Source organism: Struthio camelus, chromosome 8 (assembly GCF_040807025.1).
Source record: "Struthio camelus isolate bStrCam1 chromosome 8, bStrCam1.hap1, whole genome shotgun sequence".
NCBI classification, from domain to species: Eukaryota; Metazoa; Chordata; class Aves; order Struthioniformes; family Struthionidae; genus Struthio; species Struthio camelus.
In genome coordinates this window covers 26,139,926-26,167,625 of record NC_090949.1, presented here as the reverse complement: position 1 = coordinate 26,167,625, position 27,700 = coordinate 26,139,926, and the positions used below count along the sequence as shown (strand labels likewise).

The following is a 27,700-nucleotide window of genomic DNA, read 5'->3' as shown; positions in this document are numbered from 1 at the left end:
ACTCAAGTCCACAGCAAGGGGCCAAAACAGGAGTTGCTGATGGAGTCATAGCACTGGAGACCTGCTAATGAGCCAGTGCTGCTGGTGCAAAGGTCAGCGCCCCAGAGGTAGCGTGGGCAATCGAGCAGGAGAAGTTCTGGCAGCCACAACCTGTGCTCACAGAGGTGCATACTAGAGAGCTTGAGCCCTTTCTCAGGCAGGACACGCTGGTGAGTATAAATACTGCTTAATCTTCTAAAACTTCAGTTAGTAAGCCAGGTCTCCTTGTACAGCCCATGGATAGGCAGGTTTCTCCATAAAATGTTTCAAAGCCTTTCTGTGTCTCTGTGTCCACCGACAACACAGGCAGCTGAGAGACACTTCCTCCTACCTTGAGCACCGTGAAAATCCTCCCACTAGCACTAGGTATCATTGTCAGGGCAAATCCCTGTCTCATTGCAATCAGGAGTTTCTGATACACGCTTGTTTTCATCCTGTCTGCAGTCTACTCTAAGGAGGCATTTCTGCTTGTCAGAGCTCTGATGGCTGATTGCTCCAAGTAGCTCCTGCCAGGTAAAGAGTGTGACATCTGGGAATAGTGTCTCCACTGAAGTCTCATAACACTCAGTTAAAGAAAACATCCCAAGCTCACTCCAAACTGTTTTAGAACTGTCAAAGCTGATCTGACTCTCTTTACCACAAGATCAATATTTGTTGCTGCAATTATTGGTCTTTACATAGCAACGCACAATGCATCAAAAAACGTCATATACTCCTGGGTCACTCCTTTGTCCACAAATGTACTACATTTTCCCTTTTAAAAATTCTCCCCTAGATCCCAAATCTGATCATTCAAGGGAGTTGTGCAACCCATTAAAAAGGATGCTGAACAGAAAGGACTTGACCCCTTCCCCAGCCTCCACAGAATTAAAAGAAGCAGGTGGACACATTTAAGAAGTCTCCTCTCACCTTCTCAGTCCCACATCCAAGCACCTGGCTTCACTTAACCTTTACATTTGACTTTTCTGTCCTTTATCCATCCCTCAACCAGCACAGGTGCTTAGCTGCGCTCTTATCCTCTCAGCTTGCAATTTGACTTAGATTTACTGATGTGGAGAGAAAGTGGTGGGCTTTTAATTTAGAAATTAAATTGTAGACCTTCTGATGTAAATCTCAGTAGGTGGCTTAGTACAAATGGATTGTAATCATTCTCCTGCTACTTTGTGAACAGTCTGAGCCCAAGAAAGGGCTATAACTGAGTGACTGACATATTTTAACTCGGCCCAAAGAACGGCAAGTCACTTACAGTGAGCAGGAAGAGCTCTTTGCTAGTAACTCATAGTGGGATGCACTTGAAGAAGGGCTGTGAAAGTTCTGTCCTGTTCTGAACAGTGATCCCTGTGTCCAGAGCAACACAGGGAACAGTTCACAGGAACAAATGACTGAGAGGGATCTTCGTGGTCTTTCTGTCCAGATCACCACTTCACATATGCTGCCAGAAGTTGAGAAGGTAATTATGACCCTATCTGTGTTCTATTCACTCCTCATGTGCCCGCCACGAGCCAATGTGAGAGAAAGGAGACCACGCTAAATGTTACCTTCTGTGTACTTTACATTCTTGCACTAATCCCTTTCTTTCTTCCACCTTAGCTAAGAATTTGCCATTTGCTACCACATCGCATGCTTGACTAAGTTTCAGAGAGATGAATCAGTTTTGTTTCCTTCGGTATGAAATCAGTTATCTTACCAAGGAAAAATACCAGCTTAAACTATGTCAAACCAGTTTTGATAAAGTTGCACCGCAGTTTACCCCGCTTTTCTCATTTACCATCATAACATTTTGTTACTCTTGCTTCAGAATCTGCTATAAAGCTTTGCATTTTCTTCAAGTCAGACTAATGGGTCTGTAGCTCCCTAGATCACGTCCCCCTCCCTCCTACACACTCTCTTTCGCTCCCCATTAGTACAGGTATTATGTTTGTTAATCTCCAGTCACCCAGAACACCTCCCTCACTTGACAGATTTATTACTAGGAGTTATGACTAGACCTGTGATTTCACATATCAGCACGTTTTTCCAGCATTCTGAGATGGCGATGCTCCAACTCCTCAGCGAAAGCAGAGTCCTAGCTTTGACTGCAATCATTTCCACTTCCACACCACTCTGCTCCCTTATTCAACATCATCACCCATAGTGAAACTGAGGCAAAGCATTCATGATTTTTAGGGCATACTTAGAGGTGTTTAACCATTACTGTGTCCTCACTCATGGAGGTTTCCTGAGACTCTATGCTGCACAGTACTCTGTTCTTCCCTTCCTAACTGAGAGGTGGGGGTCCTGGGGAAAGTGACACATGTATGACCAATAACGCTTACTTGAACTACCTAGGGGATGTATTTGGGAGCAGATCTAACAGTACATTTTACTGATTCACCACCTAAGGGCATCACTAAAAAGGTAGCTTTTAGAAAAGGTGCTCCGAAAAGGAGGTGAAAGTGGGATCACAGGAGAGAACACATTCCCAAATAATTGTGGAAAATGGAATGCTTGAAAAGAATGCCCTTTCCCTTTGATGCGATCAGCATCTGTAACTTAAAAGTAGATATATGATAAGAAAACTGCAATGCCAAAGACTCACCTGACAACAACATCATAGTCATCAATTTTTAACCCCAACGACTTATTTGCAAGTACTCCACCATTTCCCACAATAATACATCGTCGACAGCTGAGACTGTGGAAGAAATACAGGGAAGAGGTGATTTTTGTAACATGACTCCAAACATACAGCGCTGCTTATATTTAGTTTGCAACTATCCAAGAATTTCAGGAAAGCTTTTGGAATACTAAGAATTAAGGGGAGGACAGAGATACACTTGCTCCCCAGCTCACCCCATCATGCCTGGGCATTATGTGGGATAAACTTCTTTCAACACTTCCCACCACGTGTGGCTTGATGAGATGAGCTGTCAGGACAAGCAGCTCCTCTCCCCCCACACCCCAAGTCTGATAGGATCAAATCAAACCCATCTGTTTACTTAAACCTCCTCATTATTCATTTAGCACTGAAACAACAATAAACCAAACGTTAAGTGAGGAAGTCCTCTTTCTAAGCAATTTTCTGAGTGCAAACAGACCTTGGCAGGTTATCTGGGGTGTGCTCACCTTGTTAGTGCAAAATTGCTGCAGTTATCATGAGACTTCAGGGGACGGAAGAACACTAAATGGATAGAAAAAGAAATCTCCTCCTCCCACTCCATCCAATAGGAAATACACACACAGACACAATGGGCAAGGAAGGGGAAGTAAAATAACCTTAATTAACAAAGAAACAGAAAAGAAAAGGAAGAGAATAGTTTCTTGTGGAACAGTGAGTCACGAGAACTCTCTGCAGCAGATGTTAAAAAGTGATTTCGTTTTGAAGACTGAGAGAGGACTTCTTTCCAGCCATTTAATCCCAAATGCAGCTGGTTCTTCTGGCAACATGCCTCCATCTCTGGTAGTTCACTGAAGAAATACGTGTCTGCAGAGCCTTTTTCGGAAAGGGTCCAAGACAATCAGTTGTTTGGAGCAGATCTCTGGGCTAGGCGGTCTTCCTGGTCCCAGGCACAGCTGATTGGTCTCTTCTATGCTGTCCCCTGGCCTTGCTGTGATCCGTCTAAAGAGCTAGCATGAGGAAAGCTCTGCTTATGTGGGGTCTGTCTTTCCAGAGCCGGGTAGGAGCGCACTTTAAAAATTCAGCTAAGCCACTGAGGCTTACCCAGTTGACAGAGCCGTTACCTGGAGATATGCACAAAATGAACGGTACAGCACCCAAGAAACACTCAGGAATAGCTTCCTGAGCCTAGGTAAAGGTACACTGCAGAACTCATGCTTTCCAAAAGAGAAGACCTCCTCAAGAAGATAGTCATATTAGTCCAGTGCTTGTATTTCTAAGAGCAAAGAGGTGGGGGTGTTTGTGATAAGCAAATCAGGCAATACAGAAAGAACCTTAGACGATGGCAAAGAAAAAAAAAGTTATAGTGCTGGTGACAGGAAGAAAGTAGAGGCTAGACCTGGTTCAGGCAGCCTGCATATCGTGAGAAGGGAAGGGAAAGAATCAGTCCCAAATATATGCACCTGAGTGACAGACATGACAACAGCTTTGCCAAAAACTTTAAGGAAATGGGGCTGCAGGAGGAAAAAATGCATAGCTCAGCTCTGGCCAGATGAAGTTTCAGATGACAATAGGCTGTTCAGATGATTATGATAAGCTAGTGTGACTGCCTAGAGAACAGACTGCTCAATGAAATACCGGGATTTCTCTCTCCAGTTGTCTGTGAGCCACGACTTTTTAGAAAAATGTTCTGCTGAAATCCAAAGGCTACAAGTGATGGAGACTCCCCTCTTCTCCTTTCCCTTCTTATTGTTACGGTGCTAACTTTTACCAATTTTAAATATAGATGCGTTCATTTCAACCTCAAACCATTTAATTGCATTCTTCCCTGTTCTGCTAAATTAAAGCACCATCTACTGTCAGCAGTCCCCTCCACATCTGCATGTGATCCACCCACTGGCAAACCACTGCATGTAAACATCTGCCTCTGGGTGGATAATCAGTCAACGGGACTGGTGAGCATCAGCCTCTGTGCATGAGGTAAAAGAACCAGTTCTGCCAGCCAAAGCCCTTCCCTCAGCCTCTCTTTATGCACTGTTCCCACATAGTACTACAAGACTCAAAGCCCGCTCTTAATTTTCTCTTGACCAAGTGGAGCAAGTTCATCACATCTCTCATGCTATGGCAGCTCTCCTAGCTCTTGAGTCACCTTTGCAGGACCTCTCTGAACAATTTTCAACTTCTCCCAAAATTTCTGAAGCACTAACTCTGGAACACTAGTATGCAGAGCTAACGCTGCTCAAAGCAGGGTCCTTCTTATATGGAAATGTTTTATATACATCAGTTTGATGCTCTTTTTCATAGTCTTTAGTTTGCAGAATATAATCCTCATCCTGTAAGCACGACCTGCATTCTCACCTCTGAGATGCCAGATTTTTGATTTGGCTCCAGTAAGGAACGTGCTGCTCAGGAGATATCCCTAAGAAGAGGTCCAGATGGATCAGACCCTCCTACTCCTTACTGCCCTGGTCTTTGGCCCTAGCAAATTTTTCTAGAGTAATTTTATACTTCCTCCAGATCACTACTAACCATTGAGAACACCTTCCAGCAGGATTACACTAGAATTATCACTACAGGATTAATTCCCAACCCTGACAACACGTTTTTAAAGCTGTGTGACATATTATCTTTTTCGGAACAGGATATATCTACAATGATGTTGTGTAAAATCACAGTAAAGTGCTGGACTGAGACAAATAACAAATACCTATCTTTAAAAGGTTACCTTTATCATTCAAGCTTCGAGTTCAATTCAAAAATATCACATTTGCATAACAATATTTTGTTTCCATAAAACCCAAGCTAACTGGCATCAATTATGCTGCCATCCTGACTATGTCCCAGGTGAAGTTTTCCAGGATTCTTTCTGCAGAACCAAGCTAATCAACTTAGTTACCTCTGTCATCACATTTATTTCTTTAGGAATGGCACCACATTTGCTTTTCCATCCAACATTCCAAAATGTGTTAAAAAGCAAACACTAATACTGCAAAGAACTCCTTACTTAACTCTTTAAATACTCATCAGTACTTACTGATTTAAAAATATATACAATTGCCGTTTAATAACCTCACAGTTACCGATAAAAATGCACAAAATATTTCGTTGTTGCTGTAGAATGAGACAGCCTCATTCTATTTCTATAGAAAAGAATGAAAGAAATAGTTAACTGAACGGTTCTGCCTCTTTTCATCATAACTGATAATCATCTTTGCCAAGCTTCATGTCTGAACCACTGTTATATCCTGCTGGTCCTGATATATTTAAATACTTCCTCCTCTTTCTTTAAACCTGCAGCCTCCTCTTTCTTTAAACCTGCAGATCACAGATTTTTCATTAGTATCTTATTGACACTAAGGCCTTATCTTTGACCTTCTAATTGCTTACATTTCTTTCAAAAGTACTTTGCATTCGCTCATCACAAAGCCTGACGTCTCTGTTGCACACCCAGAAGGCAGTATTCAGGTGCAGAAATCATTCCTCAGATGCGCACGATGAAGACAAGGTCAGTCTTGGACTTTGCCTGGGTTCTGCATGTCAGGCACACACAGTAAGCCTTGGCAGCCGGGACTTTTTTGACTAAGACAGAAGCAGAAAGGTGAGCTGCCTTGGTCTCACCAGCTTTGTCAATCACCTTGTGGAACAGTGAGAAGGCAGAGAGACAACCCTGCTGCCGCTGCAAAAGGGATGCATGTGGCAGGGAAGTCAGGTACCTGACCTCACATCTCAATCAGAAGTTCAGACACTCGGCCCTGGTGTAGCTGGACTCCTCCATAGTGAGCGCTGCCTGATGGTGATTGAGTGCTTGTGCAGGCAACTGGCAAAGTCACTGCTGGCTCTGGGTAAGTTTCTGGCTAAAGAAATGTACCATGCAAGATCAGTTACACAGCTCAATTGTTCCTCCACAAAGAGATGTGCAAATACCTTTTTGCGTGTTTACATACTATGTCAAAGCCGTATTTCCTTACCAGAAGAGCTCAAGTCCTGAAGCACATTGGACACAGCCCAGGTTCCAGTTTGCTACCAGGGTGGTATGAAGGCGGGTCATGGACTTTCCCCACCAGATCCCCCAAAGCCCTAAGCTGAGAGCCTGAGCCAGATGTGCAGCCCCCGACACAGATGCTCACAGGGGTCTGAGCTCATCTACATGAAAACTGGGATTCATACTGATGATCTTGAATAATATAAGCACTGTAAACACATGTAGGCATTATATCAATTGCTACTTCCTCTCTTATCAAAGTGCTTTAGGGATTTGTTAGGGGGAAAAAAAACAAAAAACAAAACACAAAGCCTTCCTTTACGCAACCTTGGAACTGTGGGCTTTGGGGAAAGATATAACAGAATATTAAAAAAGGGGAATATTAAGGGGAACTGGTGCTTTGGGAGGCTTAGCACATTCTGGTTTGATCCGGCTGCTGCTACGTAAACCGGTGCTAGAACCTGAGGCAGAAGGGAGCACACATCTCCTGCGCTGCCAAGTTCCTTCCTCATTCACTAGTTTATACACTGTTTTAGTAAAGACTCATCTTAGTTATAAGCTCAAACTCACAGTTTGCCTTCATCACCACCTTGAAACAATATATATATAAAAATCTGAATGATCATGTTGTGTATTTCCTGTAAAATTTGCAAGGCATCACCACAGTGATTTAAACCGAAATCAAGAAAACACTCGAGTCCAGCTAGCAAAAGAGCTGGGAAACTAGAAACTAAGCCCTAAGCGATTTGCAGAATGAGGGGCAGGAAACCGGAAGAGCCACTAAAGGAAGCAGCAAAAATGTCAGGGATATAAACAGGCCTGGAAAAGCCAACAGAGGGCAGAGCCCTGACCTGTCAAAGACAAGACCCCATCAGCACCTGCTTTAGGGAGAAAGATATGCTGGCATTGAAAGAAGAGGACACTAATTCTAGAGAAGGTCCGCTTGATCTCTGGTCTTCTCCAGAAAAGCTCAGAGCTGCGTTGTAACTACCCTCACAAACACAACTGCAACTTTACCTGCCTCCAACCCTGGAGCAGCAGCAGGTACTAGAAGCAGTTCAGGAAGAAGGTGCCATAACAAGATGACATGAACAACAACTAAGAAAGGATGGCATCATTTGCACTGTGTTACAGACACGAATCCCAGTGTTTGTTCACTTGCCCTCCAGCTGCTGCTAGTTATTAACACAGCTCTACTTACAATGGAGGGATTAGTTATAGTGAGTTGGCAAAGCTATTTTCTGATGATGAAGGGTGTATGCATACCTGGAAGGATCGAGTTTGCCTCATTTCAGCACCACATTGGTACATCGTGTCAGGAAAGGTGCATCAGGATGCCCTTTTGGCACAGGGATAATCAAGCAAACAAGGTCACTTCCAGGGCTTCTGAGAGGTATGTGAAGGAAGCATCTCAAAGGACAAGCTTTGTGAGGGAGGCCAGAGCTGCAAAAGCTTGGGTGGGGACAAGAAGGCTCTCTGCAGATCCCCCACTATACAACTCTAATCCCCTCTTTCCTTCCTATGCTCTCACGCACTGCTCTGACCTCACCTCCCCTGCCTCTCCCACCCTTCCCCCAGGAAAGCTGTGCTCAGCATGTGGTTACATGAACACTTGCTACAATAGATTCAGAAGTGCTCACCCTCTCCACCCATCCCTAGCCCTCTCCCTCCCATGCTACAATTCCCATGCTGTGCCACTGCGACTTTCCAGTGGGAAGAGAGCTCTCTAAACCAGGTCACTGAAATGACCCAGGTTAAGAGAAAAACTTTTAAATTGGAATCATTTCAGTGACCCAGTTTAGATTCCCCCTTCAAACTACAGCCTGAGAGCAGGAAGCAGCAGCAATGGTAACTTTTCAAACTGGCTTCGCCAACAGAGAAAACTTTGGGGTAACTCCATCCTGTGGAGAAGGTAAACCCGGAGCTTTTCTCCTACTGCTAGAATCAACTTACTTCAGGGAGCCTACAAATGGAAGGGTTCCTAAGATCTTCTAGTACGACACCTTGTACATCACAAGCCATTAAACAGCAACTTCTTGTTCCTACATGGAGCCAATAGCTTGTCTTTGCCAAAAGCATCCTCCAGAAAAAAAACATCTGACCTATAAAGTAAAATGGAGGACCCTAACATTTCCCATGACTAATATTCCTCAGAGCTAAATCCTTCTCTCTCACTTCTCTTCAAATTTGTCTTTTCTGCACTCCAAATAAAAAGCCCTGTCCTGCCTGTGCTGATTAGCTTAAAGGGAGCTCTGAATGTTCCTGCACAAAACAGGGAAGTACAAACTGCAAACAGGTCGCTTTTCAGACTTCACTTACATCTCTTATCTTACTCTGTCACAATAAGGCATTTTTTCAGCCCTCAAGTTTGCCCCTCGCCATTGTTCTGGGGGTAAGCAAAGTGGGGAGGTCTGGACTTTGTCCCTGACTAGGGAGCAGTAAGGGAGAGATCAGAAACTCAAGACTCTGCTTCTAGCACACAAGAGCCACCACAGAGACGAACTGTTGGCTGCACCTTTGAGCTTGAGATAAGATGAAGAAGTACCCAAGAGCTCCATCGGCTCTTCTGAAATCCAAAAGAGCAAACACCTGTTGCTGCCAGCACTGTAATTTATTAAGTGCTCACAGCTGAAGAACCTTCTGGAAAGCACACCCAAGTCTTCATCTATGACCATCAAGAAGGTTTCCAAGAACAGCACTGAGGTACCCATACTGCCTCCTACGCTGCCCCAAGCCCTTCCCTGTAATAATCTGTCTGCTGTAATTCCATCTACCTACAGCTTTAGGCTCTCCCTTCATGGCTTGCTACCCCAAGCCTTTCTTGTCTCTTCCTCCCATACCAGCTTCAATCTTTCCTCTCTAAGACCTACTTGCTTGGCAGGACTATAGGAGACATTCAGCTGTTAGCAGTGTATGCAGCAGCTGGAATCAGATAGGCAAGGGTGTGCATCCTCATCCTCACTGCTGCCATCCTCATCCAAGGCTGGCTCAGGAGACATGTGAGAAATGAGACTTGAATTACTTTCACCTCATTTGAGAAAAGGAGCACATGCTGCCCAGGAGACACAGAGATGTATGATGTGACCCATTTGTCCCACAGAACTAGGGAAACAATCTACAGAGACGATAGCAGCTACCAGCAATCTGCCTACTCCTATCAACTCAGGAGATATCCTTAACCCTTCTCCAACAGTAGCTGAGGCCTATTTGGCCTCAACTGAATAGCCCAGCACCCTGCACCCTGAGAGTGCCAGCATACACAGGCTGCACAACTCCAGCAGACACTCTGCACTCCCCCTACTTGTGTTTCAGGCTGACATAAGGAATGCGTCCTACACAAGCATCATCAGTACTTTGCATTTATCACAAAAGTTCCTGAGGGAACTGTTTCCCAAAGGTATCTGTCTGTTTACAGGCACAGACAACAAAACTTGACACTGTAATACTACAGAACTATGTTTTTAGCCTGCTCCTTAGTTCTCCTCCATATTTGATATCTCAGGGGTTTTAACATAAGATGCATTTCACAAAGACCTGAGTGTTAGAACTTCTCTATCTCTGCACCAAATACATTATAAAGAATGTGAAAACAATGTGAGCAGCTCACGATAGAGCGGCTACGTATCACAGCCTCCCAGGAAATAACCAGTAACTTCAAACAAACCCTTTCCACTCCTCACAAAAAAGGTGAGTAAGCAAGAGTCACAACTACATGAAGTCTGATTGCAATTCAGACTTTCCTCTATGTCATTAACACTAACCTCCCAGGAACAAACTTCTGAAAGAGTCTATGTGTGTTTTTTCAAACAGATAAAATTTTAACTCTTCAATCAGAGCTGAGGTAAACCCTGAACAGGCGAGATTCAGTTGTGTGCAAAATCTCCAAGAAGGCCACCTGTAAAGCAATTTTGCCTTTTGGACATCATTTCTAAAATCAGTCCAAACTCTGAAGGCTAACCCTATCTGGCACTGCTAGCAATACCTACAATGCCCTATCTGGCTATACAAATATCAAAGCAACCTAAACCAGCACATGGATTGCAAACAACTAAGAATAAACTTTCACATCGAGAACAACCCTCAACTCTAACTACAGCGGACAAGCTCTACCATCGACATGAGAGATGTGGAGAACTACGGAAAGACTAGAAAAGCTTATTAACTTGGTCATGGAAAAGTGGGCAGAAGGGGAGCTGGCCCAGGAAATTAAAACAATGTATTTGGAAAGCAGAAGCTTTGTTGTTAGCCTGGGTTCAGGAAAGGACCACTGCTTTGAAAGGAACTGCACCAGGACTTTGAAAAGAGCTCATGTCCTAGTAAAAGCCTCTGACAGCTTTTGAAAAGAACTACCTCTAATCCAGGAGGTGGCACTAAACCAAAACTGAAGGGGCAAAGGGAAGGAAGGAAGGAAAAGCAAGGCTGGAAAGGACTACCATCTATCATTGTGAAGCTAATCATAAACATGTCGGTGAGTTTTTGAAGCAAGCTCTACAATAGGACTGAAAAAAATCAAAGGAGTTTCTTCTAAAGGCATCAATTCAAATACCTCAGGACCCAGGATAACTGCTAGCACATCTTGATACAGGCCTGGCCAACACAATCTCACATTCCTGCTTTAAGAGTGAGGTATTAGCAAAACACTGTTAAAACAAGCCAGTCCCTCCTTTCCCTCTAAAGAGCTTCCTGTGATCTTGTTGCTTTGTCAAAGTGGCTGAAAAAGAATAATGTATTTATTGAAAATCTGCTATTTACTTACTTGAAAAACAGGCAATAGTCTGTTTTGTGACACCATATTAAATGAAAGCTTAGAAAACAGTTGAAAGGTAAACGCTTTTTTTCTCTTATGTTTGACCTGACAAAGGCTTACAGACTGACTGGAAAGAGGACTCTCTTTTCAGCTCCTCACCTGCCCCTAAGGCGCAGCCAGTCTCTCGCAAAATTTATTTAGGCCATGTGGAAAATAATCACTATTACTCCTTCTACTCTGAAAGGTCTCATCTTACCTGTCAAGAGCTGGAGTTAGGCGGTAATCTTTGGTTGCTGACAGGATGGCTTTTATCAGATTATCTGGGGAGAAAGGAAGAAGGCATTAGGAAGAAGTTCTCACTTCTAATAGAAGCAAAAAACAAAGTGATATAAAGCAGTCTGAAGCAGTTACTCCAAGGAACTGAAACAACGTTCACATTAGTAGGAGTAAACACTTAAACTTACATACATATTCCAGTTTTCTTTGGGCAACGGTCTTTACATACAAACCGCAAAGGTATTTTATGTGCTAAATTCTGATGCAGGGTGCAAGTAACTTATTGTTACTGCTTACCCCAGCAGAGAGAGAAAGAAGTGAAAGGGTGAAAGGAGTGAAAGGGAAAAACCTAGTACAGTTTAAGGTAGCAGTTTTGCACCCACTTCCCTGACCTCGCAGTTCCACAAACACTTCAGGCATGAAAAAGCTAATGCCACTGCCAGTGCTTGCTTTCATACAAGTATTTATGCAGCTGAGCAGCGAACTGGATATAGGAACAGATTCTGGTTAAAACTAATCCTTTTTATTGTGCTGAGTTAGTTGTAGCCTAGGTTCAGTTCCTCAGCCCAGCTTTCATCCTGGCAGAATCTAATGAAATCATCACAGCTGCCTAAAGAAATGCCCATGGAACCACAGCCTAAACTGATACCCAGTGAACACTGCAGATGTATACCAGCAGATGATACAAGTTATGCAGAGGTAGACACAAACCCAAATTAAATTTATTAAATTATAGAAGCACAATGATCACACACAAATAATTCTACAAACTATGGAAATTGCAGAGTCTGCTTCCTGCTAGATTTGGTCCTTTGTCCCTAATTTCTCCACCTCTCCCCCACAAAGCTTCAAACTCCTTCGCCATGTCTTGCCCAGGGCTAAGAGGCAGCAACGCTCTGGCTAGTCTGGTTTTACAAACGTACCAGCAGCTCCAGAATGCCTGCACTGGGTCAGACAAAAGGTCCATTTATCTCCAAATTCTGACTCTAACTGTGGCCTGAAGCAGATGTCTAAGAGGAGCCTAAGAACAAGGCAAACAGACATAACACCCTGAAATACTCTTTGAGCTTTTAATTATTTTCAAATAATTGGGATAACAGGGATTTCACGAGCAAGGTATAGTTTCTATGTATCTGGCAACCCACAGTGATTTCTCTTCTACGAGCTCAACCAGAATCCCCTCGGATCCATGTGGACTTTCGATCATTTCCTTCTCCTCCTGGTTTAGAACCTGGCTTCTACTAGCTTCATTTATACTAGAAAAGACTGTGAACAATAAATCTGCTTCCACCCTCTTCACACAATTATAAATACCTAGCATACAATCCCCTGAGCATAGGGGCCAACTAGTTCAAAGTTCTTCGGGAACAACCAGTCAAAAGGAGTAAATAAACCTCATTTATTTAATAAAGACTAAAAATGATACTGGAATATTAAAAAGATTGATATCCACTGATCGTTTACAAAGAACATAAAATAATCTGCCTGGCAGACACTGCTTACTGCATTTGGCACAATTAGAGGAGTCCCTATAAAATAAGGAGTTCTGTTCTTATTTACTACCTGCATGGCATTACTTTGTAGAAACCATAGGCTGAGGGTATGGGATAGACACAGAAGCTGGAGATAGTCCGTGTGCCCAGTAATGCAGGACCTGACAACAACCTGGTGAGACACAAAGTGGGGGAGCAAAGGTGACGGACAGAAAACCTTTGATGGTTACTTGTAGATTTGAGGTCATTTTCCATTTGGCATTACTGATGGCTCAGCCAACCACTGTTATAAGCAGGGCTCTGTGATTACTTTCAGAAGATCACACTTCGGAGTAGGGCAGGGAAAGAGGCTATTCATAACGTAAAAGCAACTTCCTTTGCTATCAAAATAGTGCTAGTGGTTCTTTTTCCTTCATTTGAAGGATTCCTTCTGCCACATTGGCAGCAGACTCCCTCTCCAATGGGAATGCTATTTCCGAGTCTTCTCCAACAGCAGTAGGTTGCTGTGACCTCTAATGGCACCATGCCACAGTCCTCTCCTTGGCCTGTCTCATACATTCACTTTTACTGGACAGTATATGTTACTGTGCTTGTTTTCCCACACACTCTCCCAGAAAAAAAGATCAAAGGATTGCATCTCAAGGGCGGCAGCCTCCCATTCACCAAGCTTTTCTTGTGCCAGCTTTTTTCCACCACCCAACAAGTTAATACCCCGCACTACTTGGAGGCCTTCTGTCATACTATACTAAACAGCACACTAAATACAGCTGCCTAACGCACTCAGATAATTCTGTTTTACTCATCTTGCCAGCTAATTAGAGAAGGTTCACGAATTAAACATGACTACTTCACAACTGTATACTGCACCATTTGGGACAAGGATACTTCCCATTCCCATCATCCAGAAAAAACACAAAACAACCAACAATACTGGACATTCAGTACAGATTCTGAATAGCCAAAAGGGAGAAATCTCTTCAGCAACCTCCACAGACTAATGGCATCAAAGAGGTTTGGAAGTTGCATAAATCATAGCGTTATAATCCAAAACTGCTGAAGCTCAATAAAAGACAGTCTTTCACTGCCAAGTGTTGACTTGCACCAGCTATGAAGGGGGCACAGATGCCCTCAGTGCCAGTTTGTCTAGTCTAACATCCTCACTGGAAGTCAGAAGCAGGAACCACAAGAACTAAGAGAGCAAGCTAATGGCCTGGGCAGGAAGGAGGCACTGGATCTTTTTGACGGAGCTGGAGCTCTTCTAGGAGATAGACTTTAACATTACTGTTGTTGATATGGGCACTTATACTTGGTGTCTTGCTCACTGGCACCAGGATGCAAATGAAGGTCAAACTTCCTTCAGGAGCGACTTCTGAACCTTCTAGGGCAAGGTTGCCCTAGATCAGCAGATGCTCCTGTGGCTGACATGTGGCCTAGAACAAAACAATGAAGATATCTGCAACAGGAACCACTGGCAGCATCTTTCACCACAGCCGGGTAAAGGTAGAGAGTTACTTGGAATCACCACGGCAAAGACTACTATCACAGATAGCTGCTTGCAGAAAACAAAGCAGTGTTTACAACCAGCCTACGACTAAAAAAAAGTCAGGCACCAGGTAAGCAGATGAATCATGTGAAAGTTAATTATGAATTATTCTTTCTCCTGGGCAAATGAGTACTGAAGGGGTGCCAAGCATATTCTGCCTTGTATACCAACATACTGAGCGACAATAATGGGTGCAAGAGCATGTTATAACTGCTACAAAGAAAAACTCTTTCCTGTTTCAAGTGACAGGGTATGCGCACAGCCACTGGGTGAAGACTGATCACTCGAGGACTGAAGAAAAGTTTTGCAAGGATAAAAAGAAAGGCCACACCTTTAAGACCTGAACCAGTGACACTGCACCAGTATATACATGCGCAACATGATCCTCATGATCGAGGCAATAAGTGATATGCGCTATCTCCATGCAGCAGCTTCTGGAGAGATTTCAAAAACTGCACTATAGGACAGTGGCAGAAAGGCTACCTGAACAGTTTTAATGACACATGCATTGATGCTAAACTTCTAAACCATTTATACTAAATCAGTATCTAATTTAGCAAACTGATTTCCAACAGAGAACTCATATGCTGCATCTCAATCACAAAACACTGCTATTTGAATGGGACAATAGTGGGAACAGCTGGCATCTATGGCAATGAATTTCTCTGGGGTAGGCACAGTCTCAAGGGATAGGGATGAAGCTAGCGATGGGGACCTACTTGCATTGAACAAAGCAAAGAACGAAGGACTCAGAGCAATTCAAGATCATTGTGTCAGAGGAGTATATTTTACTCATGATAATCATCCAGTTTTCCCCATTAGTCTTTTTAAAAAAAATTGTTTTAAAGGCACCAGCTGAGTATGGCCCTTCCTTTAACACAGACCCATTCTTAAAAGCAAGATTGTTCTAGTAGGGCAACAGCTAGGCAAACAATTTTTTATTTATTTATTTATTTATTTTTAGGTGGTTTACCCAGGTTGTGAAGAAACCATGGCACAGATGCAGACACAATGCCTGCCCCACCACAACTTCTCTCTTGCTTGGCAAGTGAGTAGAACACACACAGTGGTGGATGTGCTCCTTGTGCACCAGTGCATTACGGAGGGGCCAGGAGGGGCAGGAGCGTACATGTTCTGAGGGCTACAAGGAAATATCCTTCCTGTTACAAGCAGCAGGTGTGCGTGCACTCACTGCTACCACTTCCAGGACCCAGGCACACAGCCAGCTCAGGAGACACAGCCCTACTCAAACAGGTCTCTCATTCTCTGAGGACCATTTCCAGTTTGGAAGAGACTAAGCTCTTGTGTACATACATTTCTTCCCTGCCACTCCCCTCCCCTGACCAGCAGGAATAAAAGGTGAATCCAGCCTTGAAAGCCTTTCTATCTTTGGCCTCTTCTTAGCTACCAAACAAGCAACCATGCAGGTTGTTTTGTGAAATACAAACTTCCCGCTGGAAACTGAATTCAAACATCAAACTCATCTCACACTGATCATCTCACAGCCATGCAGCGGCCACAAATTTGTAAACTTCCCAAAGGCTGAGTAAACCAAACAGCAATGCCTCTTCCCATGTACTGTTCTTCCTATTCAGCCTCATGAGATTCAAGGCAGACATTACCAATATTAACCCCCTTCCTCCAGTCTGTAGTCAGTGATATTTAAATGCAGGGGCCGAACAAACATCTTTAGGGCTACAGAAGTTTGCTGTCTTAGGACTGGAATACATCTCAGCGTGGACTTCTCTCCAGACAGAAGTCCCACAAATGAGAACATGCATGCTACAGAGGACGTTGGCATAAACACCTCAACTGCTATTATTTCTGTGTTTTTGCATATCCTACAAAACACACCTTGTAAACTAACTGCTGTACAAAAATAAAACATGAAATAATACAAGTTCACCCCTGGTCTGCCTAACAGCCAGTGATCCATCTCTCTAGGAAGCCAGAGGAGTGTGTCCCTCCATTCGACACAGGGAGGCAAAGCCCAGTGCGTGACACCAAGGAAGGAGGAGGACAAATCACAGGAATAGCCCTTTTGTCCAGTTGCTCCTGTTTATGATTCCTGATCCTTTGCTTCCCACTGGTACAGCTTAAAGAGCAGTGCAGGTCAAGAAGGGTCTCCCACCTAGCTGATGGGGGGCCCCTGCCTCTCCCCAGTATCGAGCTGTACGAGAATCTTTTCGTTTGTGTCATTTCCCAACGAGTCAGTGTCTCATTAGCTGCATCTCTGCAGCTCCTTGGGGGGCACGGTCACAGAGCCCCAAGCTATCTCAGCAAGATACTCCTTTTCCAAGACTGTGCCTAAACTTCTCCATCCAAACAGAATGAGATTCTTTATTTAAATTCAAAATCAGTAGGCAAGACAACATCAGCCCACTGCAGTGGGGTTTTGGACATAAAGTAGACACAGAATAAGGTCTCTAGAAACACAGAAGCACCAGAAACCCACCCCCCAGCCATCCTCTCCAGCCATCACTAGCTCCTTGCAGCAATGTTCAAGCGCAGGATTTCTTGGTCGGGTACTTGTGGTGCAGAGGTTCACCACATAGGCAGAGTGCTGACAAATTTTTGCACAACGAGTGAGCTCTTCTCTGGTAACTGCTCTGCGTCTCCCAGGGATTGCCTTCTGTCCCCCATGCTTTAGTAGCATACAGTGAACTATCATCAAAACTCATTCAATCCTTTCCCAACAGGGTCATCACCTGTTGGCTAAGTGCCGCAGCCTGCCACTGCTAGCCCATTATCTGTTTTAGCTCCAATATCTTATGTCAGAAAGAGCACCTCGTAGTGCAGTGGTTCTGCTTACCTCAAACCATCTGTATGTTAGGCTTAGAAACACTACATACTGCACAACTGTGCTCCCTGGATCTATCTCATGCATGTGCTGTTTAACTCTAGTCAAAATAAGTTCAGGCACCTAAACTTTCACCAATAGTAATAATACGTGGCTTTCATATAATCCTTCAAGTCAAAGGCCATCATGTGATACATATATTTGTATGCATACATATGAACAAATATATAAAAATATATACATTCTTGAATTCATTCCCTCAGGTCCTCCACCTCCTCTCCTCATTTTTGAGAGCAGTAAATGTCATTATACTCCAGCCAAACTTATTGAAGGTCACAATGCAATTAAGTAACATAACTTCGCATAGAATAAGGCCCTTGACTGCTAGACAAGGAGCCCTCTGCAAGAGCTTTCATCTTCAAATAGTCCTCTGGCCTACATGTTCTTCACATGTCTGCTGCCATTCTTTAATGATAAACTAAGGAAATGAACACAAAACCCCACCATTTTCACCCCCACTTTTCCCATTATTAAATAAAGAGTACATTACCAGGGTAAGTAATCTATGACAGTTTTTCATAGCCATAGTTTCTATTTCTTGCAGTTTTTCTTGTCATGGAAAATTTTAGATTATTGGGGAGAGAGAGATTATTTAACCTCTTTGTCTATCAACCACTTGTGCACACTGTATTACTACACAGAGCAGTATGCCTCTGCACATTTCCTCCCACCTAGAGTAGGAGTTGACTACATTTATCTAAGAACCCTGAGTTATCATGACATATTCTATCAGCTTTTCCTTATAACATTGGAAGATTCAAACACAACTCAGGACTGCAGGATTTCTCTGAACTCAAGTACATCTTGACTTTAAGTTGACCCTGAAATTTTCAGACATTTGGAAAAACTAAAAGTAAATAGTTAGAAATTAAGCAGGCAGTGACCACACAGTGAGAACCAGCCTAAGTCTGAATTCTAGCATTTTTATCTGTTATTTATGTGGAAGAGTAGAGACCTTCACCATAAATGTCAACAACACTTAACACTGTTGTTTCTAATGCATAAGCTTCTTGCTTGTATCATTAAAAAAGATGGGAGACCTTCTCCCTCCTCAGGGCTTACTGCAGGCACCTCACAGGATCTACCTTCGGCCTGCCTTAAAAATGAGCAAATTGGGCTGTTCCTGTACTTTCAAATGGCCAAGAGAAGAGGCTCTAATTTTAAGAGTTGTCCATATCAGCCATTTTCCTCAAAATCCAAGTCTGTGTGTCCTTATTGCCAGCATTAAATATTTGAATAGCATGCATTAAGGCCATGAAACAGTGCATCTCTACAATTCTTCCGGTTTGCCCTAAAAGGCATGGTCACTGCCCACCTCCGCAGTTGGTCAACTCCCAACCTCTGTATCTCCATATTCCTATAGCCTTCTTATCTCCAGCCATCACTTGCATAGGGCACTGAGCATAAGCTTCAGCTTTTGGGAATACACTGACTAGAGCCAGGTTGATAGACATCCCTAAAGTATGCCAGTCTCTTCTGCATATAGATCACTGATCCCAAGATAACAGAATGCCACGTGTATGTCAGCTTCAAGAGGACAATACGCTTATTGCACCTAATTCCATCAAAGTTAAGTGAGAAACAAATTGCAGCATTTCTAAACAAGACGTTAGCAAAAAAAAGCGTATACATTGTTTACACTATCTGAAAGTTTAGCCCTGTATAAAGCACCCTCTTCAAGATTTCTCTCTCTACGCTCTTGCTCCTCATGGGAGCTGAGGAGTGATGTTCTACACAAGGTTTTGCCACCACAGGGCCCAGTACGAGGCCACAGACCCAAGTTCCACAGCACACACTGTCCTCCAGCTCTCTCAGAACAACCATATCCAGCTGTAGCCAGACAACCTTATTTGTATTTTAGTGAAGCTGAGAGTCCAGTGAGTAAAACAGATAAAGTCTTTGAAATTTCCTCCACCACTCCTTTTTATTAATTAGCTAACTTTTTTCCCCTCCGCGTGAGGTCTATGCAGGAGAAAGAAGCTACAAGACTCCTGAGACTTAGAAGCACATTGCTAACACGTGAACTGGCTCTCAAAGACAGTTAATTACAAACTGCAGAATTCTGTCCTCAAATCAGCTCTTCTGTGTAAATACAAGTGAATGGTTTCGTAAGGTCACTGGCTGTGTGAGGTTTATGTAGCTTATTTTAGCCATACTTTACTAATAACAGCATTCAAAAACAAATACTTCCATTGATGATTTTTAATGCTATTAGAACAATATGCATGTAGCGTTTCACAGATCCAAAACAAAAAACAAACGCAAGAAAAAACACTGAAGAAGCATGTCCCTCCCTAACAGTTTTGGGGAAATTCAACATGTGTTAAATGGAAGCTCCAGAAAGCCCTCAAAGTCTTTTTTTTTTAAAACAATATATAAATACAATACATAAAATTTGGACTCTCTTGATTTACATCGCAGTTTTAGAGCCTTCGGGGATTTTTTTCCAAACTTTTATTCATAACCAAGATCTTGTTTTCTCAGAATACAAGCTTAGTTCCCAATGTAATCCCAGGGCTGGGAGAGCTGGAACATTAATTTAAAAAACAATTATGCCAGAAAATAGGCAACATTTTGCAGTAACCTTGCATTAACCAGTTTGATCTGAACTCCAGTCTGATGCACAGGAAGCAATAAAGTCTGTAGAAACAGGCTAACTCACGCCAAATGAAAACGGACCTTGAAAGATTCACAATGCGTCCTCCAAAGACAAGTGGGAAAACAAATACAGTTGTTAAAGAGGGATGTTCTTCCCTTTGTTGCTGCATTTTTGATGGCCCTTCACAAGTGGCCACGCAATGTCTTCAAGGCCAAAACATCCACCAACAATTATAACAGCAATTTCTAATTCTCCTGAGTCTTACAGAAACATTAAGACGTGGCACTTCAAAAGATAACAGCAAGAGAATACCTGTTCTCCCCTGTGGGAGGTAAAAGATAGGGAAAATTTCCATGTCTCAATCACACCTCAACAGTTCTGGGAAGAACTTTAATACAGAGTCACCCAATTAACTGCAAGCTCTGGGTCCGAGATCTCCCTCAGGCACTTTTCCCTTCTCAGTCAGTTCGGAAAGGACTATTCTTTAAGCACATTCAACAGCAAAGGATCCATTTTGATTGAACTAAGAGACTCCACTAGAGGGTTGCGCTTTTATCAAGAGAGTGTTATAGAATGCATGTTGATTTAACTTCAAAATTCACAAAATAACTTCTCCTGAGAGACTTTATTCAGTAAGAAAAGCTGATTCTCTACCTCTTCCCCTTCAAGTCTGATTTAATTTCTCGAGGCTATAAAATCAGCTACAGTCCCTGGGGAAACAGTAACGTTTTTATAGATATATTCCCATGTGATAATGGCAACTATTACCAATTTTGGTCAAATGTAAAATTCTAGTGCAAGTCAGTTCAGAAATCTGCCTCAAACAAATTGGAGAATAAATAACAATCTTGTATTAATATCTACTCTGAAGAGAATTAATAGGTATTCATGCATGTATTTCTTGCTTTTTTTCCTTAAGGAAGAACATATGAAAAATAAAAAAAACCGCTCACACAGGAAAACCAGCCATACAACAGAATGCAGCCAGCAAAATAATGACAAAGTTGGAGAATTATAGCAGAAAAGAGATAACCTCATTACCAAGATCATCCAGTTAAAAGGCAGGGAAGGTGTTTGCATGCAGTACTACAGCCTCTATAAAGAGCTGGAAGAGGAGGCTGGGAAAGACCTACTTTTCTTACAGTTTCTCTTTGGGTCAGCTGTAAATTTCAATTGTGATGTCCAAACAAATATGTTTTCTCAAAGATAAAATATTGCTCATGCAAAGAAAGCTAATGTAGAAGAAAGAAAACTATGCAAGAAAAGAACGTGAAATAAAAGAAAAGAGATTTTATCCTGATAGCATTTTGATATACCAGCTTTTGCATGCCCGAAAATTCTACTTTTTCACTGAAGGTGAATAACCTCTGTCCCATGAGACTAAAGAAACCACAGCTAAGCAGCACTGAACTATAGTTCTTCCCAGAAGCACTCACACAAAGGAAAACAACCAAACAGAACTAAGTATGAGAACAATTAATCATTGCACGATGCATCTACTAGGGTTGGTGCTCTGGGCAAAGACTTGATTTCTTTGTCACAGAATGTGTCACTAATTCCAGATGTCCCACTTTATCAGATGAAAACATGAAGCCTCCTGGCCAGTACGACATACTACATTTTATAAAACCGTAGCACTTCAAAAATGTTCTTAATATTCTTCATTACAGTGGGGAGAAACTGTTTTTGGATCCCTGGTGGGATGCGAATTCTGGGATAGTGACAAGACAGTCACTCCCTAAGAAATAAATATCCCTTCCAAAGACAAACTGATTTAGAGCCAATAACGCAGCTTCTTTGCCTAAAAATGATCTAGCAAAGGTAGATGTGAAGACCTATAATTACTGCTAAGCAATGACACAATTACTGACTAAATGCATGGAGGAGGTATTACAATAGGATCTTGTTTGTTGAGTTTTGTTAGTGTATGCTATGCCATGTGTTTTTGCTTAAGTTCAAAAAAACTGCAGCAACTCTCCCATCCTCATTACACAGAGATGAGGCCAGATACCAGCTACTCTTCCACATGAAAGTGTTTTATATTCTTTAAGCTATATCTAGTGAGAAATCCTATTAACAGTCAGGCATTTCTCCAGCCTTGTTTGCTGCTCATTTCCAAACAACTCTTTCTTTTTGCTTTAGCTACAAAAGTAAATTTAGCAACAAGGCGTTCTGTAATTAACAATCTCACCAACACTATAAACAAAGTTTCTATTGCTTATTCATTGATAAATTTAATACCGCAAGCAGTGCACATGCTGGAGAATCTCTGAAGGAATATGAACAGCACGTGCTTATTCATCCCCCCATAAGCTACACTGATAGAAGCACTTGCTAGAAAGGAATGCAACTACAAAAGAAGAAACTTCAATTTAAACAGAAAACTCTGCCATATAAGCTAAATAGGTTGAGATTGCTGCAGTCTCCTCATTCTTCACAGGAGAAGCTGCTAGAGCAGGCTTGGTTGGTGCTGGGAAAGAAACATAGCTAAGAGTAAATTAGACCATTGCAAATGGTGAAACATGGGAGGCACTCCAACATCCAGGTTAACATTGAAACAATAGCCAGGAACATGGGAGGGTGCTCAGAGGTTTGTGCTCACAGGACATCTTGACATTTGTAGCTTTTAAGAGTTCCAACAACTTGTTACGGTTTGCAATGACTCCTAAGTTGGCTAATTTCATTGTGTTCCTGAAGGATACCCCTTGCTTTGGCTACATCCACACTAATAAACTAAATGGGGGCCAAATCAAGAAATGACTAGAAAAAAGGAGAATTATTTCATGAAGAAATGCTGAGTGTTGAGCTTTCTATGTTATATTGCACACATTTTAGCACCTGGGGATGGAAGAACTGTTTTTACAATTAAATTTTTGGGGGAAGAAAATAAAGATCTCTGATGAACTGTGTCTATATGATCAGTATAATGCCTTCTCTTTGATATGATTGTCTTTAAAGAGCAGTAGTCTTGTCCTGAAAATCTCTAAGCTATTTCTATTATTTTATATTTAATTTATGTAGATGTTTTACTCCAAATTAGTGCAGCTCTGTAAACCATGCTCCTCAAAAGCGTCTTTCCCCTAAAGACTGCAAGACTAGAATTGTTCCTTGCTGGAACAGTAAGATCAAGTGATAGATGAAAAAAGACTTCTCTCAGCTTTTTTTGGAGATAAAGCAAAGAAAAACATAGCTATGAGTATGAATTTAAAAATCTTTCAGCTAAAAGCCTGGAGAACAGACAAAAACTTTAATAAAAGAAAGCAGAAATGGAGGATTATCTTCTAAGCTACTAAGAATCTCTTGACTTCCTAACTTCTGCACTTTCAAGCTACATAGAAGAAGTTTCTAGAAGTTTCTTGGAATATGCAGCACTAAACTAAGAGTGAGCTCATCCTGTAACCTTATTTCACAAAAAAGTCCTTTTGCATTTGGACTATGTCACAACAACTTGAAAATGTTAGGTTATATTCAAAGTCCTCAACAAAGTCTTCCAGTCACCAACCCAGCTAGAGCTGGCATCTATAAACTCCAAACACCTTTCACGGGGTGAATCCTGTTGGAAATCCCAGCTGTTAGTGTGAGAAGGCACAGCGCAGGACTCCTGCCCCATCTGTTCCAACACAGCACGTCTCTCTACACTCTGTCAACTATCCTGACTGCTCTTTTTTTTTCCCATGCACATCCCAGCTCTGATAGCCTTCATCTTGCGAAAGCACGTGACTTATCTCCACACTGCCTGCCCAGGTCAGTTGTTTGGATATCATTAGATTGCCCTGACTGAAAGCCCTAATGAGGTGCTGATCCCATCATCAAATCACTCGGCTCAGCTAGAACGTGTCCCGCGGGTCAGCTAGGGAAGACTGATGCAAGAATTCCAAGTGATGTGTAACATGAAAGGGCGCCATTCGCATCGCTAGGACTCACAGCCTGTCAGCACAGCCATTAGAAATCCTGGGTTACAGCAATTTATAATTCAACCCTCCCACACACAGAAATTGCTCCAGACTGAAACTTGGCACAAAATTTAGTCCCAGGAGGGCATTTAAAAAAAAAAAAAAAAAAAAACCAACACATTCAACTGTTTCTGTCCCCTGGCTTCAGCTCTCAGCTATTTAAATAACGGCAATTTCTCATTTCTCTTTTTAATTGAGGAAATCCAATATAAAACACCAAATTTACATAACATTGCAGTGGTCATACAAGCTGGCAACAAACCCAGGAAGAAGGCTGCCAGAGCTGTTCCGTCATCTCCTTTTGGTGAATTTGTCCATTTGGATTCCATTTAATGGAATGATTTTTATTAGGTCTAGCTGACATCACGTGCAATCTGCAAATCCTATCTCTACCCTGGTCAGGCAGCCTGCCCTAGCCTTGTACACCTTGTGTGCCTGTTTGAAGGCAACAAGCCCTCCTGTGCCCAATACAGCACTGCCATTTATGCTGCCATTGCTGTTTCTTATGGTTTTTGCTGCAAACTCTGCTGGTTGATTTAGAGGACAGTAATTAGGTGCTTATTGAGCTGCAAAAGACTGACAGGACATACAAAACAAAAAAGAAGGGAATTAATGCAAGCCAGAAAAAATTTGTCAGCAAAGTCTTTGTTTTAATCAGAGACTGTTCTGACAACTGCCACACCTGCTTCCAAGGCTAGAGAGAGAGACACAGTCAGATCCAAGCCTATTGGGGCTACAGTCCCATCTCCATCAGGTATTTTTAACTCCAAGGGGGAGGCCAGCCATCTGTAATCTTGAGGCCATCAGGGAAAACATTCTCTGAAGTTGAAGTGATACAACAAACAACAAATAAATCAGACTTCTGGAAGTCTGCAGCTGATCACTGCTGTGAGTATATCCTTTCCGCCCCACCATTATTCACCCAGAGAGGCCTCTGGTGGTAGCACATGCGCGATGGTGAGCCCCACAAATTCATAGTCTCACTCCCACAAATATACCATCTGCTGGGGTGGGCTACCAACTCCCTCTCTCACCACCACCAGTACTACTCCTGCTGTCCCATGGTGCAGCCAAGATGTAGCCCCTGCCGCCAACACTCCAGCTGGAGGACAGGGCACTGTAGCAGATCATCACCAAAGCATCTGAATAGATTTTTCCTATTTGTTACACAAGACCACAAGTAGCACCAATTATAAAGTAATTATATGACCAGATGCTACAAGACAAGAGAAAATATTTGCACCAATGGTCAACCCAGGTGTTCCAGAACTTTAGAAAGAGCACTGTTACCTGTTCTTCAAAGAAATACTGACTAAAAGGTACTTTAAATCAGTTTGGACTCTTGCTGCTGCTATGAGTCAGGATGCTAAAAATCACAGCAATCAGCGATGTCAAAACGCTCCTTCCAGAATGTGGTCATAGGTCAGAATGGCATTGTTGCACTGACTCTCCCTGTGGACTAAACCATATGCCTTAAGCCCAGCCTGAGGGCCACACTCCAGCTGTGGAAAGCCTGGTTTCTCAGAATATCTGGTACAGCGCTTTTCTGGAACAGGAAAGAAAGCACAGCCCAAAGGACCAATTGAGCATTCCAAACAAAAAAACAAGATGGCAGGGCAAACATCTGCAGAACCACCTTCTTGTTCAACAGCTGCATAATTTTCGCATACCTTGTCCTTTAATTCCAAAGGGAGGTACAAAGTCCCTGATACGTGCCCATTTCCTGAAGGAATCATCCAAGAACATTGGTGCCGGCTTGGAGAACCTGAGAAAACCAAAGCGAGAAAGAAATTAACTTCTTAACTAGGAGGAATAAATTTCTGTAGGATGGTTGAGGGTCCCCATACCTAAGTGCTGGTTCTACTACCTCACTGGCAGCAGAACAATGTGGAGGATTTTACTTTTACCCCAAAGTGCCCGCAGTGGAATGAACGTGTCAGGTAGGACCTGTGCCACAAGGACACCCAGGGCACTCAAGTCATCAGTCTGGCAATCACTTCCACTCAATGACACAGAAGGACACGCCAAACTTCCTATTGTTTGGCTTTCAATTCAGCTACAATAAGCTGAAAATTGCAATCAGAGTTTTGACAGTTTTACTTCAAGCTTTGTAGGCACAAGTCAATTTATATGCCGTCCATGCCAGTGTGTGAAAGTGTGTGAGGCACAGGCACAGAGTTAGATGTAACCAACAGTGTACTAGCACTGTATTGGGCAGGTGTGAATGCACTGGACAAATGTGTGTGAAAACCGAGGCAGGAGTTATCTGCCTTCAGGGCTACTCCTACCTCATTCATATGCACACATACAGCAGCTATCCTAACAACTGCCAGACGGAAACAGTACAAGAGATTAGGAAGTAGCACTTAGTTTACAAAGAACAGAAACGCGGTACAGATTTGTGTTTTCTTCTGCATTCCTTAACCTACAAATGATTCAAGAGATGTTGTAGACAAACCAAACGCTTGTGACCTATCCAAAATCACTTACAAAAAGAGAAGTAGTCCCACTTACCTGTGCCATTATGGAAATACATCTTAATTAATATCTTCAACAGAAACACAACAGCTACTAAAAATCTATCCTTTTTTTTTTTTTTTTTTTTTTTTAAGTAGTCAATATAGTGTTCAGATAAAAGGAAACAATTAGCACTTTGCATGCAAAAGAAACTACAGAAGTATTAACTTCCATGCTGGCTACTTTTTAAGTGCATCAAAATCACTGCTAGCAAATATTCTAATGCCTACTGGAAATCTCTTTACTTCATCATATCAAAACGGTAGCAGAGATGTTCCCGATCAAAATCGGACCATGCTGTAGAAACGAAGAAATGAATTTACTGCATGTTTAGAGTCAGAGAGCGTACCTAACTCAACAGCCAATATACCATGCTCTGATCTAGATCTAACCTCGCTAAATTAGGTAGTGGTAGCAGGCTAGATGTAAAGCGTAGGTTTAACCCTCTCTTCAGGTTGGTCTTACAGGTAGCATGCAACTCCTTGCTGCTGCAGTTAGATAACTGCTTGTACCCGAACAGCCCTATTTAACATAGATTTGTCAGCACTGTGCCACAGCCATATATGCAGAAAGAGTTTCAGACAGCAGCACAGTGAAGAAAAGATGGAAAAAATTCTGAAGTGCAAACTGCTCAAAATACAGGGCAATCGCAGATGAGCAGTAAATCACAGATTGCAGAAATCTCTAAGAAGGGGAAAGAGAGAGACCAAAAGTATTTAACAAACTGAGAACAGAATGACTCAAACTCACCCATGCATACCGCTTCACATCCACTCATGCAACATCTAATAGGATAATCTACTACCATAAAAGCAGGATGCGCAGATTACTTGGCTGATCTAGAAAGAAAGGAATGCTTTTCTAGAGTACACAAGAGGGCTAAGGATATGAAAGGGTTTATAAAACTTTATTAAGGAAAAGGTAAGGAAGATGTGATAGACATTAAGATTTTCAGAAGCTCTAAGTAAAAACTAAAAAACCAGGCCTACTTAAAAAAAAAAGAAACGAACTGCATAAACAATTCTCTGAAAATATCCTAAACTTTCAATAACCTGGCAAATTATATAGGTATATAGGTGATTTAGGTGATTTTTT

General features: G+C 42.3%; 1 protein-coding gene and 1 long non-coding RNA gene across 18 annotated transcripts in view; one reads left to right on the top strand and one right to left on the bottom strand.

Annotated features, from left to right (window-relative positions):
- ST3GAL3 (ST3 beta-galactoside alpha-2,3-sialyltransferase 3) overlaps positions 1–27,700 on the bottom strand; it is a 212,305-nt gene that overhangs the window by 56,483 nt on the left and 128,122 nt on the right. For 15 of the 17 annotated variants that reach the window (XM_068952873.1, XM_068952875.1, XM_068952879.1 and 12 more), the window contains 3 exons: positions 25,759–25,853; positions 11,621–11,684; positions 2,618–2,713 (listed from right to left, as the gene is read on the bottom strand). In XM_068952873.1, coding sequence (XP_068808974.1) covers positions 2,618–2,713; positions 11,621–11,684; positions 25,759–25,853 — 255 coding nt within the window. The remainder of the gene's footprint in view (positions 1–2,617; positions 2,714–11,620; positions 11,685–25,758; positions 25,854–27,700) is intronic. The other 2 variants (XM_068952870.1, XM_068952869.1) reach the window with 1 other exon arrangement.
- Positions 113–16,581, top strand: LOC138068043 (uncharacterized). Its single transcript, XR_011142592.1, has 3 exons — positions 113–209; positions 1,372–1,489; positions 15,641–16,581. It is a non-coding gene; the product is annotated as an uncharacterized lncRNA (long non-coding RNA).